A 19,997-nucleotide genomic window follows, 5' to 3' on the forward strand; every position below is an offset into this window, starting at 1 on the left:
TAAAGAAGGCACAAACCTCTATGTGTGGGCAATATTTGAATAGTGCAATTCAGACAAGTCAGTATAATAAAAACATTTTAATCTGAGGAGTGCAATGGTTTGCAGAGATCACTGGAGAGTCATTCTCACCAGCTATTAGTCTATTTCAGTCTGAACCACAGTGTTAGGGTTACTATCTCCTAAATAAAGTTCAAAGAAAGCACACAGGACACACTTAAAGTAGTCATTTTCATATATTTGTATATATTCATATATTACACATTTAATACAGGCACAATGAGAAATCATAAAATAGAGACAAAAAGTGGCTGAAATATTGGTAAAAATGTATGAGAATCATTTACACAAAGTTGCTCTTTTTAAACTCTGTTTAATACAACACATAAAGAAAGAAAAAGAGTGGGAAAGTGACCATAAAAGGAGCCTTATAAATTTATTTAGCAAGTTTTGAAGGGACAGCAAGAACCAGCTTGCTAATACTGAATATAATTACAGAATTTGCGTACTCATGTTTAAAATGCATGTGCCTCATCTGACCAAAACGATGTAATTAATTCAGAGAGAACACAGAGCGACATGTTGACTTGTGACTGTACAAAGATCTGGTGCTACAGTTTTAGGACTTTTTGTAAACCTATTTCAACTGCCTTCAAACATTTGGCTTATTAAAGGCCACAGTCACATAGAAAATTTAAGTTGTACAGACAAAACTTAACTGGACATTTTCACAATCCATGTAAGATCAGCGTCTGCTCCTAAATTAGATCTTAAACCAGGTAAAAAACGGGGTCATATAAACATTGAAAACGGATGACTACATATAATCACAACGGCCAGAAATGTATGAAATCAACGAAACCACCTATTTCTAACAGTTTTGTGAGACGTTTAACGAATCAAGTATCGATGTGAGTTTAAATCACTTGTAAACCAGTTAAAACCTACGAGTCATGTGTTATAGCACTAAGGACATGGTTCAAAATAAGTCTGATGTGCAAACTTATAAAATCATATCTGAGAGGTCAGTTGGCCACACGATGCACAGTGTACGAAACTCCTGTCCTATAAGGTTTCAGCAAAATTCAATCACAGCTTTCAAGCAACCTATCACGTCTCCAAACGTGTCACATTGCAACACAACAACCACTTTTGGGACCACTGCGAGGATGAGGTCAATGCAACAATCTCCAACAAAAGACGAAGTACTCCATCAAGAAGTACAACATCCTCTAAAGCAGCAGCCCTCCATTTTTTTTTTAAAGACAAGAATGAAGCACCAAGAGTCAAACGTGGCAATTTTCCACTCATCCATCCATTTGCTATATACCTGCTTGTGCTGTTCATAGCTGCAAGAGGCTGCACTGGGTGAGAGGCAGGACAGGTTAGTAATCTATCACAGGGCAATGGCAGTACTGTGTCACAATATCTAACCACAGTCAACAACACTGGATTACTCAGTATCGAGTAGTTGTGATAAGGCATTTCAATCATTAATTTGGCCTTGTGGTGCTACTGCTCGCTAACATCGTCTACTGCAGGGTGACAATATCAGGGTCAACTGATGAGTATCGAATAGAAAAGGACAAAACAGTTATAAAAGGGTTCATTGATCAAACAGAAGGCAAACAATTCATTTTTTGGAAGACAGTTGGAATTAAAAAGAGGAGACATTTTCCCTTCAATATCCAAATAAAGGAGTTAAAAAAAACAAAAAAACAACTGGCACATTGTTGGTGCTATTCTCATTAACTGTGCTGTAGTATACAAAAAAGAGTAGGGAAAAGTTAGATTTAGGCACATTTCTCCATTATTAAATGATTTAAAAAGACGCTGCAAGTTTTTAAAAAAGGCTGCAAGTTAAATTTGGGGTAATGTCCCTTGATCTGTTTGTTTTTAAAAAACAATTAACATTTGACAAAATGTTTTACAGTCAAAATTGCTGAGCAAGTTTGAAAGATGACTAAAAATGACAGGCTGAAAAATGTGTAAAAAAAAGCCTTGAGTTATGACTGAAAGGGGAATTTACAAGGACGAAAAGCTCTATTTTAAAAAGATCACACAGATCAGACCCCATTTAGGGGTGATTGTTCAAAGAACTCCATGCATTTTTACCACAGAGAAATGTAGCTTAATCTGAAAAACCCAAATCTGGGTAAAACATTTACATGCTTTTGTTGCCTGTTGTTCCACAGTATAAGAGGAGGCACTGAGGTCAGAATTTTTTTTTTTTTTTGCATTTTTTTTCTCAAAAGCACTTCAATATTGTTTTAAAGATCAAGCTTGTGCCACAAGTGTGAGTACATTTTTTTAAGACAGATTCTACCTTCATTCCTTCATTGCACATAATCAAAAAAGACAAATCTTGAGGATGAAAAGAGAAAAATCAGTAAACAAAGCTGATTTGAGAGCCGAGTCAGAGCTGGTCAAGCAGAATATTCAGTGTTATTATTTACAGTTTGGACAGAGAGAGATGCAGAGAAACATTTTCTTCTCATCCACAAAGAAAGGGTTTTGTTTTATATTCCTAAAAGGCTCTCTCAGAAATTGAATATAAGAGGAAAAAGCATCTGAAAGATTGTTAGTGCACTTTTTTTTCTTTTTTTATGATTTCAAATACAATATAGATTTATAGCTAATTCATAAATTGTTTCAGACTATACAAAAATGAATTGAACAGAAAGCATAATTAGACTTCATATCTACAGATTTCCTGAAAGCTCGTCTTAGATTTCTTTTATTTTTTTCTTTCAACAGTGTTCAATACTCAGTGCTGTTTTATTGTAGTGAGACAGATTCTCGCTTTATGGGTGGAAGTGTGACAACCGTGCTCAGATGGATCCAGAAGTTCAGGAGGTCTTGCAAAGTTGCCAAGTTTTGTGTCAAGCGAGATTTTTTTTTCTTGAGAACCAGAGTGGTGGGTCACCTCAGCAATCTGCCATATAACGTCCTAAACACACAAAGGAAGCAATGTGAGTTGTTGCTGCATTCAATATATCAGTATCAGGTATGTATGGAGGGTAAAGCGGACATACCTGTGGCAAATCTCTTTTTGTTGAGAGAAAGTCTGTATCCAGTCCCCTGCAGCTCCATATCCACTCCTGACAGGGTGCTGCCCTCATTCATAAACTGCACTGCCAGAGTGGAGGGGTTTGATGGACCATTTGACAGCTCAAACTTGGCCCTCAGAGACCCAGCGCCTGGAGTCAAACAAAAACAAATACACTCACTTCCCAGGAACTGATCCAGGATTTTGAACAGGGTTCGACTGATGTTTTTTTCTGTGCCAATACCAGGAGACTGAGAAATTACATTTGGAACCAATATACAAAAATCTAATGAAAATTTTAAAAAGGAAAGTCTTAGTTTTCAGTATTTAGACGACATGAAATTCCAATAGAAAACTTTCCCTTTACAGATACCTTTGATTGATTGATATTTAAAGTAACTTGCGTTTTCCAGATTTACAAATATATCAACAGAGAACTTTTCACTGTTGACTGGCTATTACTTCTGACGTGTAACCAATCAGTGTTGTTTATGGAAAATTGTTCAAAATTGCAAAGTTGTGACTACAAAGACAGAGAGTTAGAGAGAGGTGGCTGCATCAGAGCCAAGCAGCACAACTTTTAATTAATTACTTTAATCAGGATTCAGTTAAAAACATACCAATTCCTTTGCCAAAAGAAAAAAAGTGCTGAATATCAGATCCAATAGCTCATCAGGATAATCATCTGTCAACTGCCAATTTTACAAAAACTTTCATGGAACTCAAATTTGTAAAAACATTTCTTACCTTCGTTTTCAGATCTTTCTGAGATGTCGCCCAGCTTCCAGAGACACTTATTCTGCTCTGAATTCCTAAAATGAATGAACGAAAAAACACCTTAATCTATTATCTCATATAAATAAGAGAGAAATATTCTTTAATGCTTTACATTTGTTGTGCCTCTATTGATGCAACAAGCACCACATCTCACCTCGTCTGACTCACTGGATGTAGACTTTGGGTATTAGCCTGCCTCTAGCTGCATATTTCATGTGGCAATCTCCTCACCTTCTGCTATCTGCAGATTACCCATCCATCCATTATCTATACACCGCTTAATCCTCACTAGGATCATGGGGGGGGCTGGAGTCTATCCCAGCTGACTCAGGTGAAGGCAGGGGACACCCTGGACAGGTCACCAGTCTGTCACAGGGCCACATAGAAAGACAAACAAGCACTCACACATTCACACCTACGGGCAATTTAGAATAATCAATTAACCTCAGCATATTTTTGGACTGTGGGAGGAAGCCGGAGTACCCGGAGAGAACCCACGCATGCACAGGGAGAACATGCAAACTCCATGCAGAAAGATCCCAGGAAAGCCGGGACGCGAACCAGGGACCTTCTTGCTGCAAGGCGAAAGTGCTAACCACTACACCACTGTGCAGCCCCCTGCAGATTACCATTTTAAAAATTCTTATTGCTATGGGAAACAGCCACAACAGCCTCTGAACTACTAACCTATACACTGAAAATGGCATGTTTTGTCGAAGATTTGGACTGTGCAGTATGGCAGGGCCTGCTTGGTTGTTTTGGTGAATAGTTGTAAGACCTACAAAGAACATACTGAAAGCAATTGCTATCTAAGTGGGATGTACTTCAATATCTGCCAACCAGTTATGGAGAAAGTTTCATTTTCTAAGCATATTCCACCAAAACAAGTTTCCCTTCAAGACCGCCATCACTACATCCTGGGATTAGTGCTGATTTAGACAGTTGTGACAGGTTTAAAGAAGTACAAATAAGTCCGAGTGTTTTTCCCTTATAGCTAGATGATAATGGGTGCAGCCGCTAATACAGTGCTGTGGAGACACTAGTAGGTCTGGTTATCTCACCATATGGAGGTAGGCAGAGACTGCTTGTTGGTGACTCCTCCGTCAACAGGCACTAAGATCTGTACGTTGGTGAGTGGACCAGGGGTGTCCATGGATTCTGGGTTGTAGCGGTAGTCTACCCGGAGGTCTGTTGTGCTCTCTGTACACTTCCAATATACAGCCAGGTTGAGAGGAGTGGAATGGATCCCATCAGACAGCACCTGAACACACCAGGACAGCATAAGTGTCTAACTTTAAATTTGAACAAAGCTGCCTTTGGGTTTTTAGCAGTTAGAGGGATATTTCTGCTGTCACACTGTAGTGATCATACTTTAAACATTACACAGCAGTCTGAGTCAACTTTGAAGATCTAATGTACTGTTACAGTTTAGACTGAAATGGCAAATGCAAGTAAAATTCATGTTGTTCCAGAGCTTCCTGCAAGGTCTAAACCAGAAGCCAAAACAAAGACAATTCTTCTCTCATTAACCAAAATGTTGTTGACTGTTTGTTTTACACCTCTATGAGCATCTATAAATGTTTAAGTATTTTTAAATAATTCTTAATGCACCTGATGTAAACTGAAACCTGTATTTTTTCGTAAGAAAAACTCCAAAAATGTGGTGCCGGATAATGTGGTGGCAGGACGGGCTTTTAGTGGCTTGTGGACCAGCTGGAGGGCCAATTGATCCATAATGTAGTGAGGCCAAACAGCTGGAGAGTCCCCGACCGAGATATTGAACTCCTGCCTGCTCTGAGGCTACAGCGTCTCCAGGTTGCTCACTCTTTGTTTGAGGGCCACATTAGCCAGTAGACAAGTGTTATGCAATTGTGTTACATGGTGAAATAAACAAGTAACTAAAAAAAAAACCTGGACTTCAAATGAGGCATTTCAGGTAGGTTAAGAACACTGTATTCTTAGGGGAGAATAACTCCCTTTGCTGTGGGCTTCATGGTTCATTATACAGACATTTTACATGCACAAAAATACAGCTATACAACAAACTAAAGGAAAAGGAAAATTCCTAAAAGCATTATATGAGCTCTTTAAAAACATGATCCATTTTAAATTCCAATCTAAAACTAATTGCCTTGCATATACAGTATAGACTGATTAAATATTGCATAATCACTGAAACATTAGATCCCAACCGGCTCTTCTTTCTGCTTTCACTCCCAGAAGCATTAGGTAGTAATGACGAGTCCTGCTCACCTCAAGACATGCGCACAATCATCTAAACACATGATACTGCAGTTATACAGAGGTTGGACTTGAAAGATAAAGCTTTGACTGTATTTTTTTCTTTTAATGCAAGAACACACAATATCAATTAAATGTCAATAAACTGAGATTAAAGATGTCTTCAGGTATTTTTGCTTTTTGTCAGGCTGTAGGATTTTAGGACTGGGTTTTATTACTGTGATCCAACCATCACATGACATTACAGCAGTAAATTCAGTCCTCAAGACAGTTATCATGAACTAGTTATCTGGAATCTAAGAGATTGTGAGGCTGCCTGGTCAATAAATATACAAAAACTATTGGAATACTATAAGAATCCCATAGACTAATGCAGTATAGGGCCGACGGATCAGACTTGAACACAAGCAACACTATAAAAGGACTGTGACATTATATCTGCTTACTTTTGGAGCACGGGTATCAAAAGTATCTTCCTTCACATTAAAAATGCTTTCTGCACTGCTGACATTACCGCCCTTCTCACTCCCCGAACCACATCTTCATGCTTTCTTTTGCCTCTTTCTCAGACATGTCTGGAGTGTCAAGCACTTCAGGACGTATGTTTTTAGAAAACATTCTTTAAATATGGTTATTTAATCTGGAATAAGTTCCAGGCATGATGCTGGCTGACTGACCTGGTATTTTAGGATGTCCACATTATAGTAGGAAGCTGAAGGATTCTGATCTGAGGCTTTTCTGAGGTAGGACGTCAGTGCTTGCATGTTGAACCAGAAGTCCTTCGAATTTGAGTCACTTTGGGAAGGATCACTGAACAAAAGACAAGCAGTCAGAAAGATGAATACACATACGCACACATGCGCGCGCGTGCACACACACACACACACACAAAGAAAGAAAGAATAATCAGAGGCTCAATTATTCATCACTCCTCTTGGCTTTGTGTGTAAAGATCCAATAGCTTGGAAAAAATGACCCTGTTATATCCAACCAGCTACTAAATCATGAATTCCATTTGATTCAATTAGTCTAGCCATGTGGTCTTGGGATAACTGAGAGGAACCAGAGCGAGAAACTTTAAAAAAAGAAAACAGAAAAAGATGTCATTCTTCATTACTTTTTGGGAAAATTGCAGTTTTAAAATAGAACCAACAAATTTGTTGCTTTGCTCAAACTTGCACTGCATGTGAGGTAAAGTACAAACTAAATACATTTGACTGAGAGTAAAGAGGTGAGAAATACAATAATGTGTTAAATGAACTAAGTGTTAAATGAAGCAGCTGTTAGGTGAATGTTTTGGTCTTTGGTATTTTAGTGCATTTTTCAAGCAGACACGGGCTGTTGAGAACCTGGCTGTTAAAAAGTCTGGTGGAAAATACTTCCCTGACAGCTTAATGATAGGTTTATGTCAGGTTACTAATTGAATTTCCTCTCACTGACGCAGAATACGTTTCCTTGATTCTCACTCGTATCACTGCGTCCAAATCCCTCTTTCACTTAACCACGACTGACAAGTTATCAAGTTATCAGCTCTGCTAAATCTGTACATTTGCAACGCACACCAGCCTGGTTGTATTTTAGGTGCTTTGTGACTAACTTCCCTGAATGTCTTACCTGTATAATAGCTGTTGGTTGGGTAGGATCTGCTCCAACCTGCTGGTGTTCTTCAGCTTGAAGGTGAGGACGGCTGGAGAGGGGTTGGTGGTGAACACCTTGATAATGCCCATCGGGAACGACAACGTCATGTCTCCTGTGATCTTTACAATGCACCTGTGGAGGGCAGACAAAAGATTCACCATATTAATTTTAATATATTTTAAAGAGCCCATAATATTCTCATTTACAGGTTCATAATTGTATAGTTTAGGTCCACGTTAATAGTTTTATAGGCTTTATTGTTCAAAACCTTTTATTTTTCTCATACTGTACACAGCTGCTGCACCTCCTCTTACCATCTATCTAAAATGCTCTATTTTAGCTCCTGTCTCATTAAGGCCCCCCGCTTAAAAATCCTAGTCTGCTCTGATTGGTCAGCTGACCCAACGAAAGCAAGGCATCATTGGTTAGGTAACAAAACCCTACGTTCAATGAATATATGCAAGCCATGCTGTTAGCCGCAAACTTTTGGCGACGTTAGCTGTTTCCATTAAACTGTGTAGCAATTTTGAAGCAAACTTCTGAAATGTTGCAAAAACATTTTAAAAAGTGAATTAGGCTTGTTTCCAATTACTACCTTATAGCAAAAGAAAAAAGGCCGAGGCTTGTCTGTGCAGTGTCATCAAAAGGTGGTGGTATAGGCTGTGTTACACATGGCTGTCATAAACAAAGGAAGCTAGAAACAAGCAGCTGCTTGCCAACTCTTACAAAGCCTTAAAGAAGATGCAGAAAAAAAACAGAGCTTTGCCCATCTGTGAGACAAAAATGGTTAAAAGTCTTCAGGAACTGTTTTCAATGGAAAAAGTTGTAACTATTTTTTACATGTAAGCTGGTATTTGCCAGGTTTAATCCTTTCCAGAGGTAAAGAAAACAAAAGAAACAGAAACAGCTGATCTTCATGTCAGTTAAATGTAGTCTCTAAGTGTATAATGGTACAGACAGCCCTCAGTCGCTAACTGGACCTGTGAGTACCTTGAACTAATGTTTATTATCCATCACAAATTCATCTGTCAGTCTTTTTTTGATTATGCCATCATGGCCAACAGTATTAAATATGTCCATCACAACCTCAAAGAGCCATCGAGGTATCTTTAAATGGCTTGTTTTGTAAGACCTGCAATCCAAAACCTAAAGATCTGTTTTAATCAATATAATGACATACACCACAAGAGAGAAATCTATAAATTCTACAACAATTATTCAAAAACCAAAACTACATTTGACATAATTGGGTCTTACTATAGGGCTATTTTAGCCCACTAATTGTCTTTTTACATAAAGATCTAACATGTAGAGCATATTTTGCTGTTGCAGACATCTGGTTCAGTCATTCCCATTACCTTTAGGTGCTCAGGTCCTCTCCACCTTTGCCAATCTGTAATATATATCTGTATGCTTCAATAGTTCAACGTAGATCCAGTTTCTGAACAAGTTCGGTGGTGAGAAGAGTCTACCCTCAGGAGGGGTCTGGTCTAGGCTGTGGTGGTAATGGCCCACAGTGGGTCTCAACCTTACACCGTGTCTCCGCTGCATTGCTTATGAAATGTTCCATTTGCTAATCCCTGAAAAAATAAGCCTTTTGCACAGCAGCAATTTAACAGCAGTTAACCAATAAAAGGCTGTATGTTTTCTCTGCCCCAGACTATAATCTGCCCCATGTAGGTTATCCACTTTGAAAGAATGGTGTCAGACTAATGCAAAACATTCCACACATGAAGAGTGAGTGGGAGATAACACTCTGCAAAATGCAAAACTATAGGCTAAATGAGCAGAGTGCCCATTGGTATAACCCACAGTGTCATATGTGTTGTAGTTTAAGTTCAAATATAGACAATAATGTGTATGCGTGCATGTCCATGTCGGGGCCTTTGAGCAGCAGGAGGTCATGTGAGACTCACTTAGTGGGATCAGCTCCTTTGAAGTAAGCATTAACCGATTCTGTGAAGGCCACGGCAATGGGCAAAGCATCTTGGGATGCCAGAGTCACAGGGCTGGGACCGCGAGACGTCCCTGAGAATGAGAAAGGCGCAGAGTAAAAGGTCTGTTGACTCAGCTGCAGATCAGATTTTGATAACAGGCCAAAGCTCACATCAGAATTAGGAAGGTTTGATCATGCAAAGATGCATTATATAATAACTGCATTTCATGAGGTCAGCCACTCATACACTGCAAACAGCATATTCTGTTATTTTTCACTTAACAGAAGTAAGAGCCGTCGGTTGAGTTGTTGGGTTACAGCTGCTTTTGTTAAAATCAAGTACTTTTAGACAGTCAGAGCAACTTTAGAGAGCATATTAAAAATAATAAAAGTAAACATATACCAGTCAAGTCATTCTTTACTGCTTTAACAAACATATCTTTATCATATTAGGTGCTGCTGCTGTGAGAAATGGGCTGAAAATGTGAGAAATGAAGCACACGCAAGACAGGAAACAGCAACCACTGCAAAGCAATATAGCCAGTTGTCCATCCATCCAGCCCATTCAAGAGACTGGTGTTAGTTTCAGCTAAGAGTCCTCTAGCATGAACTTCAACTGTACCTGCTGGCGTTTCACACCGCTTCTCAAAGGTAGGCAGCTTCGCTATGAACACATCATCCTCTTTACACCAAATTATCAGCATAAAGAGGAAAGGAGGAGATACACAAACCCACAGAGCACACATGTGAGGAGCAATGATGCTGAGTACAGTAGTAAGCCACTTCCTAAACCTGTGATGATGATGGCAGGTGAGCCCTAAGCTGACAAGGCTGATATGATTGCACAGAGATAAACAATGACTAACAGGGCCTAATGATGACATTCTTGGCAACAGTGAAATGTATGCAGAGTAGAGATGAAGAGATGATGACTGTACGTGCCACTGTGGCAGGGTGTGGGGGGGTGTCTATTGGGGAAACAAGTTGGGAAAGGCAGACTCACTTTGGCTTAGTAGAAAAAAAGGAGAGAGGGAGAGCAGCTCTGGCTCTGGGGAGGAGAGGGGGAGAGTAAAGGTGTGCTCAGCTCCTGTAGGGAGAGGAGTGAAGGAAGGGAAGCAAGGGGGAGGAAAGTGGAGAGAACAGCAAGTTGTGGTGCAGAGACAAAGGTATGTGACAGGTTGGTGAGGAGGAAGAAAATAGTTCTTTAAAGAGGTTCTTTAAAGTGTTCCTACCAACAGTGGGGGTGTTGCCAGCACTGAGTGAGGCGTTCGAGGACAAGGAGGAGGAGCTCTCTGCCCGGGCGAGTGGCGCAGTAGGAGGAGGGCTCGCATTGGATGTTTTGGGTGGGCTGAATGGTCGTACCTGATTTAGAATATTAGAATAGACTTTTAGAAGCAATCGATGCAGTGTTGCACAAATAAAGTACATATATGGATAGTTTAATTACAATTTCATTGATTCCCGTGAGCTTCCCAGTGGGGAGTTTGGGCCTGGAGGAGGGTCGTGGTGGGGGCACCAGGGCTCCGGCTGCCAGAGGGGTGGTAGGTCGGTTTGGTGCTGGCACTAAAAAACATGTAGGTTTTTCTGGTTAGTGATAGCTCAACAGTGTGGAAATTAGGTACCATCAAGCATGTATACTTGTGTCAGACCTCATTCAATTAGATGTAAAACCCTCATGCGTCAGTTTAATAACCATAAAAGCAAAACATTAAACGCAGAAGGTCATGAAAGAAACCAAGTAAAGCACATTCCGAAAACAAAGTCAAACACGTTGCAAACCAGGCAGTGAGTGAAATAAGCATTCGTAAAATAAAATGATGAAAAACCAACCGAAAATATTCACAAATACACGTAATTGGCAACTCAATAAAAAAATAAATGCACCAAAATCATAAAAGCATACATAAGTTACAACATAATACAAAAATAATGTTGCAAACCCCAGGCACGAGACATGTCTTGAGCATCAGTGTTATTGTTACCATTAAATGTTTTGCTTGATGGAGCTGCAGCCATTGCCCTATCTGTAGTCCCAGAGAAGACATCAGTGAAACAGAGGTTACTGTCCTCTCTGCTACTCGCCCCTTTACAGTAGGTGTCAGCAGAGTCATCAGACAGGAAGCGACTTGCCCTTGCAGAGCCTGACACTGGCCTTTGGAGATCCTTCACAGACGGCCCTGGCCCCTGACGGCGAGGCAGAGCGAAATTATCACTGAAGGCAATCCACTGGCTCTGTGACCAGCACACGGAGGAGAAGGCGTCGCTGCTCTTTGGAGGGCTGGCAGTGGCCGGGCTTTTGATGGGGTCAACTGGCTCAGTGGGCTGGGTGATGGGGGCGCTCTGGGCCCTCGCCGGTGCAGGCTTGAGTGCTTGGAAAGGGTTCTCTGGTGAATCCCAGGGAGAGGACGTGGATGAAGAGAAAGAGGAGACATCTTTGGATTGTTGGCTCTCCGCCAAGGGAGGAGAGGGTTCCTGTTGTGGCACCGTCTCAGCTGAAGGAGGCAATGTGATTAACAGAGCCAGTAAACAGAACAAGTGCAAAGCAGAGTATAGAAGGACACTTAGCTACATTTTTGAGGTATCTATTAAAAAACAGAATTGATCCCTACAGTTAACAGTAACACATCATCTCAAAAAGTCTGAAATATAAGATTTGACAGAGTACATTTTTTTCAATTAGCAGCTATCTTTATAACTATACTCATTGTTATATATGAAAATAAATGCTCAAATTGTAGACACAAAAGCAGTTATATTATTTTACTAAAGAACGCCATTCCAGTATAGATTTGAATGAATATACTAGACTATATACTAGCTGTAAGTAGTCAGTTCATTGTGGTCCAAAATAAAAATTTTATTGATTACTACGACAGCAGTTAGTGCAAGCAGAGAAATACACACTACCGGTCAAAAGTTTTAGAACGCCCCCATTCTTGCAGTTTTTTAATTGAAATTCAAGTAGTTCAAGTCCAATGAATGGCTTGAAATGGTATAAAGGTAAGTGGTGAACTGCCAGAGGTTAAAAAAAAAGAAAAAGATAAGGCTACCAAACAGAGAAAAATAATGTACATTTCAGGATATGAAGGATTTAGGATATCGTATGATATTTTCGCATTCTTCTTTTCTTCCTCGGCCATCATACTAGCCTACCTTGCAGTCGTGACCAAATTGACACAAATTAGTCTGAGAGTAGCTCATGGCCAGCTGGGGCTTCATCTGATTGGCTAAATAGTGTGAATGCATGGCACTTGTACATGAAAAGATTTTATTTATTCACTGCATATCAGGCAGTCTTTTGTGATGTGTTTATTGCACATGTTGTTACACATGACAAACACATGACAAAATGACAGACATTATAAAAAAAGGTAAATGATCCAGGATTATAATTAACATGGTTCGTGACGTCCATGTATTCAATGATCTTTTAACAGTGAAGTTGTTGTGCAACATGTTGGTCACAAAAAAAGTGATGATCTAACCACTGCCATAATCTTATAAAATCGTGATCAACTTACTTATCTTGCTGAAGTTAATCTTATTAATAAATTCCTAAATCACCGGACTCCCAATGTGCTCAGCAACTTACCAGTCCCTCTTATGGAGCTGGTTTCATGAATGGTCTGATGATTGTCATTGAGGTTCATTCTAATTTTGTTTTCAGTGTTTACTTTTACTTTTGGTCCATATGTTTTTCTTGTTGATATTCTTTGTTCTAGTCGATATTACTGTTGGTACATTTTCAATAAGGTGCCAACCAGACAATTTAAGTAGAAGACTTACATTTGAAATTTTAAAAAAAACACTCTTTACATAAAGACAAAAATAAATCAAGATATATATCAAGCAAAACAGTGGTCAATTTCTCACATTCTTGAAAAAAAAACTTTGGATTGAAATTACTGTCTGTCGAAAGGGACACACACATTTTACCTGATGCCTCTGGCAGAAAGACGTCTGAGTCAGAGTCATTCATCAGAAAAGATGGAGATGGAGGGATTGAAAAGAAGATAGAGGCAAGGTCTGACAAGAACAGGTAAAAAAAAAAATGAAACCCACAATGCATCAAGTCATTTAAACTCAAAAAATGCCATCGTAAGAAGACATAAAGAATACAAAACAAACTCAAAAATGTGTAAAACTGATGAAAATATACATTAAAATTAGTAAACACAAAATAAACATATAAATACAATGTGCAATGTACAACAAAAAATAAATAAAATACATCGTAATCTGGTTAATACCTCTTAGACTAAACTTGTTTAATGTGTCATGTGTGCTTGTGGAGCTGCTAATACTGCTGCACTGTACACAGAGAGATTTAACAGGCTGAAAGTGGGGACTTAATTCCCATCACCATATCCTAATCAGGGCATTTTTTGATGCTCTTTTGACTTTTAAGCCAAGACCTTTGACAGTAACGAGACACTGTTTGACAACATACGTGCCAATGGGCTTTATAGCTGACCCGCTGACCTCAACTAGGTGCCAATTAACTGTGGATTATGCTTAACCTAGGCAATGGGTCAGTGCTAATGTCACTCTGTTTAAACAGTGGTGTTGTGCATGCAAAGCCATGAGAAACACACTGTGAATGTTATATACATCAGCACACAGATGCCTCTTTGAGAGGTACAGCTGTAGAGTTTACATGAAAATTACATATGTAGTAAAGAACTACAAAAAAATTAAATACACAAATAGTATTTATGCATGAACAAGTCTACATAGTAGACTGTGAACAATGCAAACAATGTGATCATGATTAAAAGAACAAAAAGCAAACTGGGAAAGAAAAAGCTGAATGCTCTGTTGACTTCAAGGGTCAATTCCTACATCTGGGACTACCCTGAGAGGAGAGGTTTCCAACTGAGAAGCTTGGGAAAAAAAGAAGTGAAGGCAGACTACATTCTAGTGCACAGTGAGATGAGAAGAAGTAAAAGAAAGTGTGAAAATTCCTTGATTACTGGCTTAACTCAGTAAATGAGTACAAACCACAACACTTACAATGTTGTTGCACTTTAAAGTTAGAATCATTCAGATTTGTATTAAAGCCTAACCCTAATTTTTGATACCATTCCTGTTTATTTCTCAAATAGCCATTGGGTGTATTTGAGAAGACTACTTAAGGAAGTTGGATTTATAAGAAACAACTCTTGCCATATGTAAAAAGAAATTAGGCCTAATTGAAATTAGTGTTGGCTACCTTGATTAGCCAAATAATGTGAGTTTGTTTTAACAAGTGAAGTGCTGTTGCAATTGCAAATACAGGTAATGCAAATCTTAAGGTTTTCCATTTAAAGGAATTCCAGTACTGTAAGATGCAATGCAAAGATAAAGATAAATCTGAACTTGTCCTGAAAAACATTTGTACAAGGATCAAGACGATTTTCAAGGGTTACCTGTTGACGACGTCACAGAGGAGGAGGATCCGACTGTTGGGCTGAACGGGTCCAGAGAGAGAAGGTCATTGTTCGTCAGTCTGCCAGAGTTGTGATAGGGATAAAGTCAAACTTTATAACATTACAAGCAAAAATAAGCAGCATTTGATTCAGAGTAAAACATGAACACATGAAAAACGATTTTAAATTCATTGTGGCGTACAGACAGTGATGTCACTCATGAACTGTTTGGCACTGAGCAGACACGAGTTACAAAGAAAGTCTGGATGTTGTACTGTGCTACTCACTCATATGACATTGGCACTCTGGTTTTTGCTAGTTCATCACCTACAGCGAGAGAAAAACAAACAGACAATTTAGACCTACAGACCTTCATGAAGTGATGACAGCAAAAACACATTCACGGCGAGTAAAAAATTTAATGAAATAAAAAAATAAAAACCCAACAGAAGGCTTTTAATTTCGAGTGTTCAAAGACATTTGGAAAAAGTTACATTTTAAGTATGTCACACCTTAAACCAGGAACATAAACTGAGGTTTTGCCTGAACCAGTGAAAACAACCATCTGCCAGTGGAAGTTATAGAAATGTATTTGCAGTAAATTTAGGTTAGATACAAATTTTTGTTGTATTATTTCTGGCTTAAAACCTGAACATCTTACCCAAATACTGCAAAAGGGTTAACACACAGGGTTCTCCTGTGTTTTTAATATGGTGGTAGCACTTTAAAACAGGGGATGGAGCAATTTTGCAATGAGAAGGAATTGTTTAGTTATTTCATACCCCTGTTTAAAGCGTTACTAGCCATTGCAAAGATCCATACAAGCAACCTGAAACAGCACTGAAGCACCAAAAGTAAGAAGATAACATTAGGAGGACCTGAATTTAAAACCATATATGTAAGTAAATTCTTCTAAATAAGATACTGAAAGTGGCGTGTCAGTGATGTTAGCTGGCGTCAGCTGGCTGAAAAAGCTGTGTAAAAAGGGGACAGATATGAGGGCTGTGGCAGATATTTTAGATTTTAAGTGGAGGGAAAGGCAGGGTGGTAGGCTACCTATTGTAGTGAAAACATACTTACCAGAACCCTTAGCCTTAGAGCTTAATGTAGATACTCCTCTGATCCCTAAGTGTATGTAGAGTATACATCTTTTAATGCCGACACCCTTTTGCAATTTGATCTCAACTCTATCAGCATTTCAGCTGCTTAAAACGAATATAATTATCAGTTAGCTTTATACAAACATTGCATAAGAAAGCAGGTTTTGCCAAGAAGAAAAACAAGTTTTGGATTAATGGTCAGTCCTTTTATGGTTTTTCAAACATGCATTAAGACCTCATGGAGCATGGTACTTTTTCACGAGCACTTAGGGAAAATACAAACGCAGCAAAACTTAAAACTGTGCCAGTTTGCAGAGGGGAAAAGATAATTTCTGACATGTCAAAACATAAACAGCTAATTAAGCAATTAATCTTATTTGTACCACTGGAGGGAAATATCCCTCAAGCTCACATTTATAGAAAGGAACAGATATTTACTTTTTCTCGGGATATGTTAGTTTTGGCTACTTTTCTGGATTTTCCTTTTTAAAGACAACCTCTTTAAAAACAACCTGAGCCAAGAAAAACGTGGTTGAGAAGTTGTACAGTTGACCCCCTTCCCTCTTCACAGTGATCCAGCAACACACAGATACAGAGAGGTCAGAAATAATACTCACTGGACTGGTTCCTCCGCATCTGTCCCTGAAAGCAAAAACAGACATTAATTAATCAAAGATGCATTCGACGACTCTTACTTGCCAGAACTCTGTTTACTTTGTTAACCAAAGTCATAAGACTGACAAGACAGAAGTGATCATTTTCCACACAGGAGACTTTAAATGCACTATTTTATGGGTCACTGATCCTCTCTGAGGAATTGTACAACTCGTGGAAGCTCAAATTTATACTTTTATACTTATGTGAAAATATATAGAATTTCAAAAACATATAAAAATACTTTTAAGTGTTGAAATCTATATTATTAATTATTCCCAGAGGCAGAGGGAATTTTCCACTTCAGTGTTAAAGACGGTAAATCACAGGACTACTCTCGACTCACACATACCAGACTTTAAACCTAGGGTGAAAAATTCAGCGGCGCAAAACTGTGTATCTAAGGCCATACAACGATCAGTCAGGGACGACAGACAGCGTGCCCCTAACACTTCACCAGCTTCCTTCACTGAGCCTTTTTTTCCTGGACATAAATCTGCCTGCTGCGCAACACAAGATATGTAAGATACACTCTCAAGGGCCACCAAACCAATAGAAACTAAGAGCATCAGTTGCAATAAAGAACTTATTTCTTACAAGAAAAAAAAGGTGAAGGGAGTTGTCAAGGGAGGAGGAGAGAAAAAGAAACAAAATGGGTTTAAGGAACATAGCAAAAGCGTTTAACCACCGTAGAGCTGTGAGGCCAGGGTTTAGTCCCACAGGCGCTAAGCGGCAAATGGGTTCAATTACGGCTCTTGCTGGCCACACACACACACACACACACACACACACACACACGACTTCCATTGCTGTTTCAATAAAGGGAACACCGCGGAGGGGGAACCAAACAGGAGGAGAAATGAAAAAGACAGAAAAATGAGCACTGAGGGGAAAAAAAGAACATCTCCCAATAATTCACACCAGATGATGCAACGTTCGTCATCACCTTCAACATATGTTTTAACGTTATTTTAAAACTATCAACTAGGCAACAGAAGCATAAAGTAAATCTGAACAGACAAAAACAAAGGCAAAAGTAATTCAATTACTATGCTGTTATTTAAATGCAAATCAAGTCCAGTTTTTCGTTTTTGTACTTTGAGGATGAGAAAGTAATTGTGGGTTTGAGTCTCCACAACAACCAAAACCAAAATGCAATGAACAAAGTCAAAGATCTTAAAGAAAACATCTCCCTAAATCTTGTTACATTAAAAAGGGTTAAAAAAAAAAAAAAAACTTCCTCTATAAACTTGTAACTTATCTTTATCATTAATTCCTGGGGTGGAAAAAGGAAAACATTTGTAAAATCTAGGCAACTAACCCCATAAAGTATTCATAAATAACCACAACAGAGTCCTGTCTACAGCAAGTGGGCTCCAATAAAATCCAAAGAGTGAAAGCAAACAAAGAAATGAGGGAAAAAAAAGAGTGAGGTACAACACAAATAGTGAGGAGGAACAGTGGTGAAAGCAGAGGAAGGGAGAGGCTGAAGGAGAGAGCCAGCACTGGCGTGACATTCGTTTAATGTGCAGCCGGGGAGTGAGGCGGCTGAAACCCACTAGACCCCCTTCGCAACACTGAGCATGCCCCCTCAGCCGCTCCACAACAACATTAACAACAACAACAGTTCAGTGCACACACGGCGCATGTTTGCACACAAGCAGTAGTGGTTTTAAATTTTAATGACAGCGGCTATTTTCATAGAGCAGTAGAGAGTGATTCAGAGATTGAGTGATGGTGAGGGACAAGGAGCTGAATGAAGGGCTCCATGACTGAGGTCACAGATCAGACTGGCTCTGTGTGCGTGTGTCTGTGTGTGTGTGTGTGTGTGTGTGTGTGTCTGTGTGTGTGTGTGTGTAGCTGCTGCAAAACATTCCCTAAAGTGCCGGAAAGTACAGCTGAGTGCATGTGTGAGTCTGCAGTACAACAACATCACATACTTAACTCGGAAACTGTTTCTGAGTTCTTAAGTTTTTTTTTTGGTTTTAAAAAAAAAAAAAAAAAAAAAAAACAAGAAAAAAAGTGACCCAGGAGTTGTTTGACATGAAACTGAGTTCTGAGTAAAAACAAAACATGCGAAATGTGAGCAAACAGGAACCTTAAAGCATCAGAAACCAATGTGGCATAAAAAATAAATTAGACATAGCATATTGCTTCCCAATGTAAATAAAAAAAGCTTCAAGAAAGAGCAACTAATGGCGAACGTCTATGTCTAAATGGCGTTGCTACCTACCCTAACAGGGGTAAGACATACTCCTGTTGCCCTCTAGTGTTACAGAGGCAGAGCAGACTTCTGCTGCAACAGTACAAGGCAGCAACAGGTCTGTCTTTGGTATTTTTTGTATTTGCTGTGCTTTCAGCATGTCATGCAGCCATACCGAGGTCGAAGGAGACAGGATGATGTTTCCAATGGAGGCCTTAAGCTCGTCGATGGTGGCTCGGTTCTGATGCGTGCCATTGTTTGGCTGAACAGGCTTGATCTGTACGTGGAACTTCCTGGGTTCATCCTCGTCTTCTGAGTCGCTGGACGAATAGAAGGAATTCTCTTTGGCATGTGATTAGAAAAGTTAAGGAGACAACAAGCACAGAGCAGAAAGAGAGAGAGATCATCTACAGAACAGTTTTATTCAGACCTGGCCTCGGACTATAGATCAGATGGGTGTGAAAGGAAAAGCAAACAGTGACAAATCCTTGGTGTCTTAAAAGCTGGACAGAGCCGTGGAGTGTGAACAGCATCAAGACAAATGAAAAGGATATCGTTTTCATTTACTTCTGGTCTGATACAGAAGCCCTCGGCATCAACTTGAGGAACATTCTACAAAAAACAAGCAGAAAAAATTGTATTTAAATCTACATTAAATTAACACAAAGTTAAAATACATCCTTTGTAAACCAGTATACAGCAGCTAAATTAGATATATGTTTTTTCACCATTTTTACAGATTTTCTGCTAAAATATTTTTTGTTTTAATTTTCAGACTGTATTCTTATGACATTTCAGACAAGAAACTATTAAAATTATTTTATATATACTTTGATTTAATTAGCCTTGCACCTTGTGCTAAATTTCTACAGGAAAACTTTCAAACAGCAATTATACTTTAAATGTAAATATGTACACTGAAATATAATGTAAAACACAGGGGTAATCATATAATACCAGTATTCCATCATAAAGGAGGAGCACTGGAAACTGA

At 39.0% G+C, this 19,997-nt stretch overlaps 1 protein-coding gene across 11 annotated transcripts in view; it reads right to left on the minus strand.

The window, feature by feature from the left end:
• Nucleotides 1-214: 214 nt before the first annotated feature.
• fcho2 (FCH and mu domain containing endocytic adaptor 2) overlaps nt 215-19,997 on the minus strand; it is a 47,233-nt gene continuing 27,450 nt past the window's right edge. For 2 of the 11 annotated variants that reach the window (XM_055019254.1, XM_055019261.1), the window contains 19 exons: nt 19,556-19,615; nt 19,179-19,352; nt 16,764-16,788; nt 16,127-16,171; nt 15,334-15,373; nt 15,047-15,126; nt 13,575-13,664; nt 11,621-12,130; nt 11,086-11,201; nt 10,871-11,000; nt 10,642-10,725; nt 10,261-10,320; nt 9,619-9,730; nt 7,679-7,834; nt 6,742-6,874; nt 4,885-5,084; nt 3,794-3,858; nt 3,033-3,197; nt 215-2,947 (listed from right to left, as the gene is read on the minus strand). In XM_055019254.1, coding sequence (XP_054875229.1) covers nt 2,925-2,947; nt 3,033-3,197; nt 3,794-3,858; nt 4,885-5,084; nt 6,742-6,874; nt 7,679-7,834; nt 9,619-9,730; nt 10,261-10,320; nt 10,642-10,725; nt 10,871-11,000; nt 11,086-11,201; nt 11,621-12,130; nt 13,575-13,664; nt 15,047-15,126; nt 15,334-15,373; nt 16,127-16,171; nt 16,764-16,788; nt 19,179-19,352; nt 19,556-19,615 — 2,268 coding nt within the window. In that variant the 3' untranslated portion in view covers nt 215-2,924. The remainder of the gene's footprint in view (nt 2,948-3,032; nt 3,198-3,793; nt 3,859-4,884; nt 5,085-6,741; nt 6,875-7,678; nt 7,835-9,618; nt 9,731-10,260; nt 10,321-10,641; nt 10,726-10,870; nt 11,001-11,085; nt 11,202-11,620; nt 12,131-13,574; nt 13,665-15,046; nt 15,127-15,333; nt 15,374-16,126; nt 16,172-16,763; nt 16,789-19,178; nt 19,353-19,555; nt 19,616-19,997) is intronic. The other 9 variants (XM_055019256.1, XM_055019255.1, XM_055019258.1 and 6 more) reach the window with 9 other exon arrangements.

Source organism: Amphiprion ocellaris, chromosome 17 (assembly GCF_022539595.1).
Source record: "Amphiprion ocellaris isolate individual 3 ecotype Okinawa chromosome 17, ASM2253959v1, whole genome shotgun sequence".
NCBI classification, from domain to species: Eukaryota; Metazoa; Chordata; class Actinopteri; family Pomacentridae; genus Amphiprion; species Amphiprion ocellaris.